Source organism: Drosophila sechellia, chromosome 2L, assembly GCF_004382195.2.
Source record: "Drosophila sechellia strain sech25 chromosome 2L, ASM438219v1, whole genome shotgun sequence".
NCBI classification, from domain to species: domain Eukaryota; kingdom Metazoa; phylum Arthropoda; class Insecta; order Diptera; family Drosophilidae; genus Drosophila; species Drosophila sechellia.
The window spans coordinates 12,998,952-13,013,638 of NC_045949.1; the positions used below are offsets into that span (position 1 = coordinate 12,998,952).

At 43.7% G+C, this 14,687-nt stretch overlaps 3 protein-coding genes across 6 annotated transcripts; all 3 read left to right on the forward strand.

Annotated features, from left to right (window-relative positions):
- The first annotated feature begins 279 nt into the window (after nt 1-279).
- LOC6617840 (UV radiation resistance-associated gene protein) lies at nt 280-2,997 on the forward strand. 2 transcript variants are annotated; one of them, XM_002042112.2, is made up of 5 exons: nt 280-789; nt 848-1,715; nt 1,779-2,101; nt 2,154-2,564; nt 2,635-2,997. In XM_002042112.2, the coding sequence occupies exons 1-5, from the start codon at nt 416-418 to the stop codon at nt 2,747-2,749; spliced, it is 2,091 nt and encodes a 696-aa protein (XP_002042148.1). In that variant the 5' UTR covers nt 280-415; the 3' UTR covers nt 2,750-2,997. The 2 variants fall into 2 exon arrangements, with proteins under 2 accessions (XP_002042148.1, XP_032575486.1); XM_032719595.1 differs by having other exon boundaries at nt 851-1,715.
- Nucleotides 2,998-4,017: 1,020 nt separating this feature from the next.
- Nucleotides 4,018-14,547, forward strand: LOC6617843 (probable phospholipid-transporting ATPase IIB). Of its 3 annotated transcripts, none has more exons than XM_032719404.1 (6): nt 4,018-4,643; nt 10,831-11,668; nt 11,751-12,525; nt 12,597-13,941; nt 14,004-14,077; nt 14,135-14,547. In XM_032719404.1, exons 1-6 carry the CDS (start codon nt 4,018-4,020, stop codon nt 14,266-14,268), a joined length of 3,792 nt encoding a protein of 1,263 aa, XP_032575295.1. In that variant the 3' UTR covers nt 14,269-14,547. The 3 variants fall into 3 exon arrangements, with proteins under 3 accessions (XP_032575295.1, XP_032575372.1, XP_032575328.1); XM_032719481.1 differs by lacking the exon at nt 4,018-4,643 and adding an exon at nt 9,011-9,090 and having other exon boundaries at nt 14,135-14,268; XM_032719437.1 differs by lacking the exon at nt 4,018-4,643 and adding an exon at nt 9,640-10,014 and having other exon boundaries at nt 14,135-14,268.
- On the forward strand, nt 4,659-6,663 carry LOC6617842 (translation machinery-associated protein 7 homolog). Its single transcript, XM_032719663.1, has one exon. It carries the CDS (start codon nt 6,360-6,362, stop codon nt 6,552-6,554), a length of 195 nt encoding a protein of 64 aa, XP_032575554.1. The 5' UTR covers nt 4,659-6,359; the 3' UTR covers nt 6,555-6,663.
- Nucleotides 14,548-14,687: the final 140 nt, after the last annotated feature.

A 14,687-nucleotide genomic window follows, 5' to 3' on the forward strand; every position in this document is an offset into this window, starting at 1 on the left:
GATTCTTTAGTAGTGCTGCAATTTTAGCTATAAATTGCAAAAGCCTGTGAAGTTATAATAAAAATAATTTATTTTTTCCCGCATTTTGTAATTTACGAACTATTTTTTGTATTTTTATGAATCAATTCAAATTGATTAACATTTTCATTTATCGATACATTAAATAATGTGTAAATTTCGAATAAAAAGGAAAATAGCCAAATCAGTAAAATAAAAGTTGAACGGTGCACTTGCCATCACTATTGCCTTCAGTGTTTTGCAGCACTTACGCATCTAGAAACAGCTGTTCGGGTAATCATTTTTTTTTTTGTTAAAACTTTCTGTTGAAAAACTATAACAAACGTAGTCTTAGTGTACAATGATCTGGGTTGCGGGCTCCGCGTAATCCGCAGATCGGCCGGAATCGCGTTTTACGATGAATCTACGGCCGCGATGCCGCAAGTGGCTGCCCCTAGCCACCCAGCAACTACGACTGCGGAACCTCAACAGAATTCAGGGATTCAATATTGAGTCCTGGCCGCATGAGAAGTCGCTGGAGCTGGAGGAGCCGGATGATGTGCTCCTCTACTACACACTGCACACGGACAAGGACAGCGAAGCGTTCTACACCAGCGAAAAGCTGCCGCAGCGTCATCAACAGCAAAAGTGGGCGGAGATTTGTACGGACGACGAGGCCTGGCGGAAAACCAATGCACAGTGTGTGTGTGTCAAGGTGTGGAAGCACTATCCGGCGGAAAGAAGAGATGGCCAACCGCCTGAGGTTGAGCTAAGACATAAGGATGTGTTCGGGTAAATAGGAGCCTGCTTGCAAATAGAACTCTGCTATCACCTCCCAACTTACTTCCAGAAGATCCCAGTTAACGCCCAGCAGGCTGCCACGCCCTCCTGAACTACTGTTCAGCTGGGGCGTCTACTTCTCCGGTCTTATACCCCTGTCCCCCCTCACCTTGTCCCAGTGCGGACGAAATTGCTTGGTCTTTCAATTGAATGGCGAGCAGTTTGCCTCCCCGTCGATGATAAGCGAGCAGGCCTTGCAGTCGCAGCTGCATTTGCACTACCAAAAGTATGCGGAAGAAGAGGAGCTGGAAGAGCCGCAGGATGAGGGCATAAACTCTCCGGTCGTCAGTCGCAGTTCGAGTCCCGTGCTGCGAATGAGTACGATGCGCTATGCACAGCTGAAATGCCAACGACAGGAGATTCGGCGTAGCAACAACCTCGAGAAGCTTCTCACGTTGCAACGTCTGCAACGATTGCATCAGCAGAAGAGGCGTCAAATGACCGAGGTTTGCCGAGAAATAGCCCGCCTCAGTGTACACTGTGTGACCAGGAACGAGCTGCGCTTGAAGCCCCGCACGACATCGCTGTCCGGCGACCACTCCGCCCATCAATACCATTCCATGGGCCGCGCCCTGAGCGTGTTGCTCGCCGAGCAGCAGCAGATCGCGCCCCTTACGCTTTATAATGCCCAGCAGCTAACTAGAAGGATCGAAGCGCTAAGCAGTCAACAGCGGCTACTTAAAGCGGAGCGGGAAACGTTTCGCCAACGAAACGAGCGCACCCGTCAACGTCTACAGGAGATGAGAGAACAGCGGGAGGCACAGCAATGGGAGCTCCACAGCCAGCGACATCGACTAGAAAAAGAGCGCCTGGAGTTACGAACCCTGGCACCTCAACATCTGGAACAGCGCGATCAAAAAAGACAAATAGAACGGCAGGTGAGGCCGCCGAATATAATAACATTTAACAACTATATCAATTAATCTTTTTACGTTTTTAAGGTGGAGCGCAGAATGTCCACACTGGTGTTGGAGCTTCAGGAGATCTATAACATCCAGAATGTGGGCGGTCGGCAATTTAGCATCTGCGGCATCGCCTTTCCCCACATGGAGCAATACACGAGCGAGTCACGTCAGGCAGCCAACGCACAGCTCCTGGATAACGTCTCGCCGCTGGCAGTGAGTGCGGCACTGAGCTATGTTGCCCATTTGGTGCAGATGTTAGCCATCATTATGGATCGACCTCTGAGGAACCGTATTCTGTACGAGCCATCGAAAGCAAGGATCGTGGACGATATCAAAGAGTTGACGTACACAACAAGAGAGTAAGCACATAGACTAAATATTACCTTTTAGTATCTTATTGTTCCCTCTTAGATTTCCTCTCTACACACGCTCCATTTTGCCGTCGCAGCAAACAAAGTATGCAATCTACCTTTTGCGCCAGAATGTTTCGCAGCTGTGCTTCGACATCACGGGCCAGTGCGATCTGCGAAACACCTTTGGCAATCTGCTGGAGCTGTTCACCACTCTTCGCTACATCGAACGAACGCAAAGGGATGAGGTCGACGAACGGGATGGAACTGCAGTTGGAGCTAGCGGTGGAGAAGCACGCTTGGCAAATGGGTTGACGGCACCGCACCTGTCGCAATCGCACTCTTCGGTCGACATGAATCATGTGCCACTGCCGACTGGCGTCAATGCGGTCAAGGATGCACTGCTCCAGCAGCTGTTGCCGCCGGGTGTGAGTCAGGCACTGGCAATCGAAGGCTATGCGTCAACTCAACGGTAATCTATCATATATATTTATTAAATGGTAGACAAAATTGAATAATAATATATTGTAATTTTCTTGCAGCATTTGCCGTTCGATGGGGTCCTATTCAGATGGCGAGGATGAGTTCCGCCCGCGACTGGAGCATAACTATTCCAATTCGGACTCCAACATACCCCTGCAAACTGAGCGCAGCTAAGCTAATGCGATTATATCCAATATCCAAGGTAGCATTGTTTAGCGGCTTCAACTCAGCGGATTTCTTGGTATTGGTCGCGTATTGTATACTTTTAAATTATAAAAGTCAATGGTGAAGTATACCATATGTGAACGGTAGTCCATTGCGATAATATTATTTTTAGTTGTTTAAGATCTCTGTGTAAATTCCCTTTTATTGTTTGTTTGCTAATATAAGCTACGAATAAACATTAAATATTTTATACATGACAAATATTTATTTAATGTTGATGACACACGTTACAAATACTTGGAAGAGAACAAAAAACGAAGTGATTACGATGCGGAAAGTCCTAATCTTTTTTTTTCTTTATTCAAGTTTGAATTAGGCGCCAAATAGTGTTGCGAAGTATGAAGACCAATTGCTGCTTTACCTCATGAAAATAATACCATGTGCTACCGTTACTACATAATGGTGTACAATCTGTTTATATTGACTATAGCTTTTAAATATAAAATCCAAGTTTTGCTTTAAATCCTTATTAAATTCAAAAGATTAGAGCCTCTGCTTGGTCAGTGCTGCAAAACGTTCCGTTCCTTTAACAGTGGTCTGTAAAGCCAGCTGATTAGCATTTGGCCAAAATTATTTCGCTGGCAACTTGCTTCCGGGATTTGAATGTTTTTCGGGCTACATCCGGGCTATTAATAAATTAAAAATGTGCTGTCGAAGCCCCAAACAAGGTCCAAACGTACTGCGATAATCGATTTAATAATTGAAAACGCGAAAAGCCTACAATTCAACGTGCTAAATGTGGTGCATGTGCATATGTGTGTGTGGCCCGGGCCTTGGCCTTTTATTTATCGAATTCGTATCAATTAAATTAAAACGCTGAGCAATAGTAGGCAATTGGTATTTACGGTGACGATTTGGTAGCCGGCAACTGTAGCCACTGATAAGCGGACGACGGGGAATGCCTGTGATTTACGCGTATATATACGTGTGTTTACCCTACCTGTTTACCGCTCAAACAAAATATAAAAGAATAAAACTCAGGTGTGATAAGCAGCAGCCATCGTTTACGCCTGAAAATTGCTCAATGGAAACGTGGCAATAAGACTAACTGAGTACCCAGCATTTAATTATTCTGAAATAATATCATTTGAAAGTGAGAGTAATACTGCATTTCTGGTGCTAATTAGTCAATTCAGGCGCCAAAACTCTCTCTTAATCAAAACTTTTTACTTTAAGCTGACTACGCTTGCTCTCTTTTAAGCTCTCTTGGCTTGAAAATGGCTGAGAGCAATGTACCGCTACGAGATTTCGACGAAGAGAGCGAAACGGATTCGGAGACCGAATTGCTCATACGCCGCGATGTACCGAGCGGTAAACAGAACAACAACAACAATAGGGGGCGACGCAAAAGCTCCATGGGCTACAGCGGCGTCGACGCCGGCGCTGGCAGCTCTGCCGCCGGCGGCGGAGGCAGCTTTCTGGGCAATCTCTTCGGATCCAACAGTTTTGGCTCTGCCGCCGGCCAGATACGTTATAGAAATGAGCGGAGTCGCGAGCGCGCCAAACACTCAAACGGTAGCTACAGCAGCATTTCGAAACTGGCGCAATTAACGCACACGTCATCGCGCGTCGCGGGGGCGGGATCGATCGGTGGCGTTGGGGGTGGTAGTGGTGGTGGTGGTGGTGGGAGTGGCAGTGCCACCGGCATTAAAGCAACCACTGGCGATGGCAGTGCAGCGACATCTGGAGGATCTGCTGCCACGGGGGATCTCAGCAATGGCGCTACGCATAGCACAACCGTCATCGATCCGGAAAATGGCTCATCCACGGTCTTCTACCAGCACAATCGGCGGAAAAGCAAGAGTCGCAGCATTGGCAATGTCTGCAAGTTGTGCCTCTGCAGGTGAGTGTGCATTCGGCGCGATCCAGTCGATACCCTACAACGCCAACGCTGCGTATGCGCAATATTTCCATTTCACTGCTGCAATAGTTGGCGGCAACAGCTGTTCACTGGCCAGCAAAACAGGGGGAATTCAAGTGTAACCTCTAGGGAAAATAGTTAAATATTTTATATTTTCGCACATAAGCGTTTTTTTTACTTTTACTACAAAGCATTGAACAATATTATAACTATAGCATGAAACAACATATTTAATCTATCGCATTAAGACCTTGAAAATATTTATAATTTACTACTTTGAAGAAATATAAGCTCTTATCGCTTCATTTTAAATTTCGTGTGAAATAGTTTCGTTTTGTGGCATTTTTAATCAGTGCTCCCGTACAATACCATTGCTTATAAAATGCTGACAACAATAGTTATAAAACTTCTATAAATAATTGAAATGTATATTAAATATTTGGCAAGGAAAACATTGACCTTTCTATCGTTCCTGACATTCTATCACTTTCGCAACTCAACAGTTTTTATGGCAAACAAGTTGTTGTTTTGCTTCTGCCACTTGAAATATTTGTTTATTATTTTTTTGGCATGAACCAAATATCATTGTGTGGTTTCTCAAAACGAGCAGCGTTGTCTTGCAATTTGATGTTCTTCTTAACTTAGAACTTTTACGAAACACATTTCCAAGAAAATAAATTCTAGCTGAATGTGTGAGTTTGTGTGCGCCACACATGTGTGACATACACAATGAATGCAACTGTATGTAAAGCATATATGTATGTATGGCATATATATAACGATTCCAAGATATATTTTTAATTTACCTAATTAGAGAGAACTTTGAGAAAGGCCGCACATGCGAACAAGCAGACACGTCTGTAAGTGGATCGTAGAAAGAAAATTAAAAACATTTCGGTTTCTGCGCGCCGACGACGGACTGTGCAAATCGATAATCGTGACGACTTTCAAGACTTGTGGCAAAAGATTTTCGACGAATGGAAAATAATAACAAAAACACGGTTATAAATAGTGGCCAAGACGAGCGACTTGGTTGGGTGACAAGGCATAAACGAAACGCAAACATTGCTATCCATGCCCGCCACATTTTCTTGCTCCACACCCACTGAGCGAATGTTTTGCTTATTATTTTTTGTTTTTGTTTTAGAGTACAAACTCTTGTTGCCGCAAAACTTTGGCCACAAATATCACACACACACAACACCACCCGTTAGCTGTGCATTTTTAATCGATGTTTGCCGTGCGACTTTAAGCCCAATTGGTGGGGCGAACGAAAATAAGAAACATGAACGAAAACGACTCAAGAAGTCACCAAGAAATGCTAAAAATTCGAAAACCAGTTCCTCAGCTGGTTTTGGCCACACAATCATGTATTCGAGGTTTCTAAAAAATGCACACAAGAAGTGAGTCGCTTTATGGTTTTTGGTTTTTACTTTTTTCGGTCGGACTCTGCTTTTTCTGATAAAAATTGAAAGTTTCTCTGCCGCCCAACTTCAAATGATTGAAGGATAGATTTGCAGAACAATATGTTTATGGTTTTAAATTTTCTATGACATTACATTTTAATAACTACACAAGTTTTGACAAAGCGTTTCCTTATGTGAAAATCTGTTTGTCACTTGAATGTGGTAAAAGTAAACATTGACAAATACTGATATAGAAATCAACAAACGTGGGAAAAGACAATAGCAAGTCAGAATGTCTGGACGCGAGGGCGGTAAGAAGAAGCCTCTGAAGGCGCCAAAGAAGGACTCGAAGAATCTAGACGAGGAGGACATGGCCTTCAAGCAGAAGCAGAAGGAGCAGCAGAAGGCTCTGGAGGCGGCCAAGGCAGGTGCCGCCAAGAAGGGACCTCTTCTCGGCGGCGGAATCAAGAAGTCCGGCAAAAAGTGATCCATAGCCACACTTTCATATGCATTCCTTAGCATATTCAAAACACACCAATGCAGAAATTAAAGTCTTCACGTTATTGTACAGCAAATATTGCTGAAAAAACCTAAAACTTTTTGTGTATATTAGTCTTCATCTCCAAATTCAATGCTTCAATGTCATTTGTTGCCTTTGAAGTGCGTCTTTAACTCGTTATCGCCCACTGACCACGAAAATATCTTGAGGCCTTTACAGATTCAACTTCTCCTCAAGGTTTCCCTAATAAAAGCCTAGCTTATTTCGGGGCTCTCGAAACTTTTCTCGGGTTTTTCGTTACATTTTGTTGACGCTCAACTCCAATTGCCGTTTCGGTTATATGAGGCTCAAAGATTTCGACAGGCCGATTAGAATTGCAAAGTGAGGCGCCATGCGGCACAGTTGGTTGGTGTGATTGTTGATGTTGCCACGGTGGGCACTGTGGTGGAAACAGCTACCCTATGTTCCAAAATATTCCATTGCTCTATCCAGTAAAAGAGCTACTGATAACTTACAAAGCAAGTAACTTGTATTACTTACTTGATTTCACATAAATATATAAAATATTTCAGTGAAATTTTGAAACCTGTTCAATAATTTGCTAAAGTCTCGAATCAATCACACTTAAGCTAATTGTAATGGCTACAACCAAAGCCATTACCACCAGCTGACAAAAAAACTTTTCCCAAGCTTTTTTCACTTAGTCGCATGCAAATTAGTGCGCCACGCCCCCCAACCGCCCTGACCGCCCCCGTGGACGCCACAAACTGTCAATGGTAACGCCTAATGTTATTATTTTCTAGTCGCCGTTAGCTGTTTATCTAGTTGCGAATGCAAATGGCTGGGAACAGAAAAAAGCCATGGCAAAACCGGGGGCTTGTTGGCTTGAGCGGTGAAATGCCTCAACGATTGACGCCCGCAACTTGGCCTGGCATTGTTTTCCACCCACCGGCAATGTGGGTTAATAACCAAAAGGCAGAAGGCAGAAGGCGGCGCAAGTCACACTATTCATGGCTCACCTCATTCCAATCCGGTTACCCGTGGAAGGGTATATTGTACACGTGTTAGCGTTCCACTCCCGCCCGAATAACCAACCATATTTGCCTTTTTCCGCAATCACCATGTATGGTACATATAGCGAACCGATATGTACTCATTCGCTTTTCAAAAATATTTAATAATATATTATCGCCAGCCAAAGTGGCAGTTCATTTGAGGATTTTAAAAAATTTCCGGCATGTAAGCTCAAGAAACTGGAACAAAATAATCAGTAATCCATAAAATATTTATGTACAAATGTACAAATATTTATGTACTAATGAGTAAAGCAACCGTGTGATTTAGAAAAATAATATTTTTAAATAATTTATATTTTTACCCCTTAATCGTTGAATTTAAGCTGCTATGACTGTAAAGTAAATTATTTCAGGATCTCAAAGCCCGATAGCTACAAAAATAATATAATAATAATAATATTTATTTATTTAAAAAATAAAAAATAACACAATTTTTTCGCTATAGGTTATTTTAAACACATTTCTGAGCCCTCAATTATTTAGTTTACTTGTGAAAAAAATTGTAAATAGTTTTCTTTGTGACACACAGCCGATAAATGAAAATGGTTGAAGAAGTTTAATGGCATGAGCAATGAGTAATGCATAAATTACACAAATAATGTACTCATGTACTTACAGAAAACTATATCAGTGAAAAATAGTTTTTCCCCTGACGGTTTCGTTGAATCTTATGTTTGAGTTTTGTTTCATTTTTACATGCATTAATTTTCAGCTCTTACCAACCAATGTAATATTCTGCGAATTTTTTATTATTGTTTTGATCTGGGTCAAAGATAATGCAATCAAGCCACAGACAACAGAACTGATAAGAATATTTATCTTATACCCTCGTTTGAAGGATTTTCATTCGATGTAATATATATATGTACATAGCTCTATTATTTTTGTATATATCATATTAAAATATAAAGAAACTCAGTTGATCTCTATGAATTATTAGTGTAAAAAGTGCATTTTTTAATCATTAAAAATGTGATACTAAAACGGTTTTAACTTTATTCGAAAAGTTTAAATCTTGCAGTTTATAGAGCCGGAAATGTGCACACTTGCACACATCTCGATAATATCAGCTGGTTAAATATATAATTAATAGGAAAGGCGGAAAACAATATTTGGTTGAGAAGCAGTATGGAATACAAACTGCTGAGGTCTACAATTCGTTTTGAGATTTCCAGTTAATTATTTAGTACGAGACGAATTGCGGCAATTGTTTGTTATGGCCGCTGTAATTGTTGACGATTGCATTTCAATTCAGTGGGTAGACAGGATGAGATACCTCAGCTGAATCGCAGTTCGACTGATAAGCGAGCCTCTAAAAAAGGCGAAAATATACACTAAAAACGCATATAGGCGTATTTAACGAGCGTGACACACATCGGGATTATGGCGGAGCCACAAGGCTTCGGCGGTAAAAGCGCTGACTTTGAAGTGCAGCATGAGTCACACAGGTGAGCTAATTCTGCTGGCCCTTTTGTTTTGTCTGTTGCTGCGGCAGACTGGTCGTTGAACTTTCCCTTAAGCATTTTTGGCAACTTTTTCTTATGAGATCATGACACGAAATCGTCTGGCCAACGAATGTGTGTGTTCTATTGACAAAACTTCGAAGCGCGCTCCTATTCGCACACGTCCAGCGCAAGCAGCCAAATAGAATGGTAGTAAAGGAGAAAAAAAAAATGGTGTAGAAAAACCAGTTCGCTCGTGGGCAAACAAATAAGAGGAGCAGCACATCGCTAGTGCTGATCTAAGCAGCTGAAGCGTAGACAACTTGCAAGAGCTTATTTAATTAACATCCGAGTGCTAACGAAAGCGACGAGAAGACCTGTTGAGTGAGCAATAAACGTGTCATAAAGATCCCCAACCGGCAGACGGCTCATTTGAATTTGGCGCTCTAAGTTAAAGCGTTGCCAGATTCGGGTAGCAAACTCGAATGGCAGCGCTGGCGAACAACAAGCATATAGTTGTCACTTTCCCCCTTATTGATTTCTATAGAATCGCAAAAACAGGGCTGTTAAACGCGCAGACGACGCAGTTTTCATACGGAATTTTCACTTTTTCATTTGTTTTGTGCATAAGAATTTAGCATAACACGCACTTTTATTACTCGGACTGCTCAGTGAATGCGTGTGCCATGAGCCGCGCCTGTGAGAATGTGAAAAGGACCGAAGCAAAACATCGACTTGAAGTGCCAGCTGCAACTGCTGAGAACAAAAGCTGCACAAGACTACATAAATAATTTCGGGAATATCAAATAAGTGCGAATCTCGGCCAGCAAAAATGGATGATGCCACCTCCCAGAACTCGGCTGCAACGCCCATGACGCGCGAGAACATTCCGTTGCTGAATCGCCAGCGAAATCGCTGGTATCTATTTAGGTGTGAATCATACATAGGCTCAATTAAGTGTGCCATTTGCTTATCAGCTTTTTGTTGCTTACTTATACTGAGAAGGAGAATGCAGTTTAAATATATATGCACTATACTACAGTTACTCTCTTTCTAACACAAAGCGTGGCTTTCCATCTCCCACTCGCACTCTCTCTCTCACATTCACTAAACACCCACACACAAATGCATATACACCATTAACCTTTGTTGTTGTTATCTGAATTTTCACTTTTGTTTTTTTTTATTCGAGTTCTTATTATCGATTTTCCACCCAAGGTCGTCTCCTACATATGTATGTCTGTAGCTCACAGACTTTGTGATAGAAATTTAAATTCCCTGGGCAGAGCACTTGCTACCAAATAGGGATTTCCCATAAGAATATGAATATTATAGATTCAATAACGGTTGGAAGTGCCTTAAAAGGTTTACTATTCGTGGGAATTAAATTAAATATGCAAGTCAATGGTTGACATATTCGAGCGTTATTAATGATTATTCATCAATCTAAATTGTTTTTAAACTGTTTTTTGTATGACGGACACATCATCACGTTATTATAATATTATTTAATAATATTAAAAGGTTTCATAAGCAAGGCATAGTTTTGTTACATCCCCTTCTTTTCGTTATGTTTCGAACTATATACAAAATTCTATGTAAACCAGTAGGCCGTGCTCGTCGTATAATATTTGATTGTAAAACTAAGAGGGTTATATAATGACTGGAAATATTGGCCGGAAGGATGTTTCTGGCTCACATTCTTACCGAAGGCGCTGTGGTACTGATCCTCGTCTGTCTTTACAGCTGCTGGCGAAAATGGTTCCGGCCACGGGAGCTGAGAGCCCGCACCGTAAATCTCGGACGGGTCAATACGGAGAAGTTCCCACCGAACGAGATCCGGAATCAGAAGTACAACTTCATCACCTTCCTGCCTCTGGTGCTGTTCGAGCAGTTTCGCTTCTTCCTTAACCTGTACTTCCTGCTGATGGCGCTGTCGCAGTTCATTCCGGACATCCGGATCGGCTACCCGTACACCTACTGGGGTCCGCTCGGCTTCGTGCTGATGGTCACCATTTGCCGAGAGGCGGTCGACGATCTGCGTCGCCATCAGCGGGATCACGAGGTAAACTCGCAGAAGTACAAGAGACTGTCGGCCACCAACATCAGCGGCTACGAGATGGTTCCCAGCTCCAAGCTGAAGGTCGGTGACGTCATAATCGTGGAAAAGAACGAGCGCGTGCCAGCGGATCTGATCCTGCTGCGCACCAGCGATCGCAGTGGATCGGTCTTCGTTCGTACGGACCAACTGGATGGCGAGACGGACTGGAAACCACGTCTCGCAGTTCCGTATACTCAAAAACTCAGTCGAGACTCGGAGCTGCACAGCATCGATGCCAGTTTTTACGTGGAGAAGCCACAGAACGACATTCACAGCTTCATCGCCACCTTCTGCATGGCAGACGGCAGCGAAGATACCGGTCTCAGTGTGGAGAATACTCTGTGGGCCAACACCGTCGTAGCGGCAGGAACAGCCACAGGAATTGTCATATATACTGGCTGCGAAACCCGCAGCGTGATGAATAACTCACAGCCAAGGTCCAAAGTGGGACTGCTAGACATGGAGATTAACGGATTGACTAAGGTAAGAGCGTAAATTAATATTGGTATCACAAAGATTCTGTTTTGGTACTCTTTTAAACTCAATCGGGTTTTCCTCTCTACAGGTTCTGTTCTGCGCCGTGCTTGGACTGTCGCTAGTCATGATGATGCTTAAGGGTTTCGGCGGTCCTTGGTATAGATACATGTTCCGCTTCGTTCTGCTCTTCTCCTACATCATTCCAATCAGTCTGCGTGTCAATTTGGACATGGGAAAGGCGTTCTACTCATGGCAAATGCAAAACGACTCGAACATCCAGGGAACTGTAGTGAGGTCGACCACCATACCCGAGGAATTGGGACGAATCTCTTATGTTTTGACCGACAAGACGGGCACACTCACACAAAACGAGATGGTGTTTAAGAAGATCCACTTGGGCATTGTATCGCACGATGCAGACACTTTCCATCACATTGGTCAGATGATACAGAAGCTATCGGGAAACATTCTGCAACAGCAGCAGGGTAGTTTATCGAGCTCGAGCAGCGGCGGAGAGTCGAACAAGCCAATGATGTTTGGCAACAGGATGCGTCGCCCGGAGGGATGGCGGGAATGGGAGGCGGTGCGAGCACTGGCCCTGTGCCACAATGTTACACCGGTAAGCGATGACGAGGACAACCGATCCGTGTCCACGGCATCGACCGTTACCGGCGGTAACAACTCGCCAACCAAATCTGTGATAAACATCGAGGCACCTGGCAGTACGGACACAGAGCATCAGTATCAGGCTGCGTCTCCAGACGAGATTGCACTAGTGAAGTGGACTGAGCAGGTGGGACTGACCCTGATTGCCAGGGATCTCAACACGATGACGTTGCAGGTGAAGACCCCCAGCGAAGACAGTAAGTATTTGTATAAATAATAAATCAATCAAAATCAGGGGCTTATTTTGTTTTTCCTTTTTTTTTTCTAGATGACATACTTCTGCACTATCAAATCTTGCAGCTTTTCCCATTCACCAGCGAGAGCAAGCGCATGGGAATTATAGTGCGTGAGAGCAAAACGGGTCAGATAACGTTCTACCTGAAGGGTGCCGACGTGGTTATGTCTAGTATTGTGCAGTACAACGACTGGCTTAGCGAGGAGTCAGGAAACATGGCTAGGGAGGGTCTTCGCACTCTTGTTGTAGCTAAGAAGGTTCTCACCGAGGAACAGTACTCTGACTTTGAGACGCGCTACAATGCTGCACGACTGAGCATTACTGATCGTGTCGCCAAAGTGGCGGCAGTCACTGAATCCCTTGAGCGTGAACTGGAACTGCTCTGTTTGACAGGAGTCGAGGATCGTCTGCAGGAGAACGTACGACCAACGCTGGAGCTACTGCGCAATGCCGGAGTTCGCGTTTGGATGCTAACGGGCGACAAGTTGGAGACTGCTTGCTGTATTGCCAAGTCCTCACAGCTGATTGGCCGGAACCAGGGACTCCATGTTTTGCGTTCCGTAAAGACGCGTACCGATGCTCACCAGGAGCTGAACAGCTTCCGGCGTAAGCAGGGTCATGCACTGGTCATCTCAGGCGAATCCCTAGAGGTTTGCCTGCAGTATTACAGACCAGAGTTCCTGGAGCTGGCCACAGCCTCACCGGCCGTCGTTTGCTGCCGCTGCTCGCCCACACAGAAAGCACAGGTGGTGGCCCTCATCCAAAAGCACACAGGCAAACGAACCTGTGCCGTGGGTGACGGTGGCAACGATGTCAGCATGATTCAGCAGGCGGACGCTGGAGTTGGAATTGAAGGACGCGAGGGAAGACAAGCCTCGCTGGCCGGTGATTTCAGCATTCCGCAGTTTTCGCACATCGCCAAGCTCCTGCTTATCCACGGTCGCAGGAGCTACAAGCGATCGGCGGCACTATCCCAGTTCGTTATCCACCGCGGCTTGATCATAACCACATTGCAGGCGGTCTTCTCAGCGGTATTCTACCTCAGCTCGGTTGCTTTGTATCAGGGCTTTCTCATGGTCGGTTACTCGACGCTGTACACTATGTTCCCGGTGTTCTCATTGGTGCTGGATCAGGATATCACATCGGAGACGGCCGTCACATACCCAGAGCTTTACAAGGATTTGTCAAAGGGACGCAGTCTAAGCTACAAGACCTTCTTTATATGGGTACTAATTAGCATATACCAAGGCGGCGTAATCATGTACGGAGCATTAATACTCTTTGTGGACGAGTTTATCCACATTGTGGCGATCAGTTTCTCGGCATTAATCATGACTGAGCTCATCATGGTGGCTCTTACCGTGCGTACTTGGCATAGGTGAGTTTTGTAAACTGTATTTAATCTTTATTGTGTTATTAACGTTGCTGCTTTGTTCACAGGTTAATGGTGCTAGCGGAACTATTCAGTTTAGCGCTTTATCTCATTTCATTGGCCGTGTTACATGAGTATTTCGGTACGTAAATCGTAAATTCTACCAATGAGAATATAATAACATTTCTGTTCTTTTCAGACTGGGAGTTTATTTGGTCGTACGATTTTCTGTGGAAGGTTTCTCTCATCACGCTGGTCTCCTGCTTACCATTGTACATAATCAAGTTCTTGCGTAAGAAATGTTCGCCGCCCTCTTACTTGAAGCTCTCTTAGATGGCGGCCTGGCAAATGAAATACAAATTACAAATTATCCTGACTATAATTTCCATTTATTTCTGTTCACAATTTAAACTTTCTTTGTTATTTACCACTTGATGCGTTGTTATTTTAACTTGGCAACCATCCCACAACTATTCTTTGTTTTGCCAATACCCGCACCAATCCCAAATATACGTGATATCAGGTTAAACTTCCCATCTTCGACACTACACTTTTCTCTATGGTATTTTTGTTTAATTTTTAAAGTTACACGAAATACAAAAGATGAAGTGATTCGATAATTGTAATTTAAATCAAACCTATTCTTATTTGTAAGCGTGAGGCGTAAAAGTTTTAAAATATCCTTCAGTTTTGTATACCTGTGTGTTTTAATATTTAAGTCGCAAAAACCAAATTATGTTACTAATTATTTA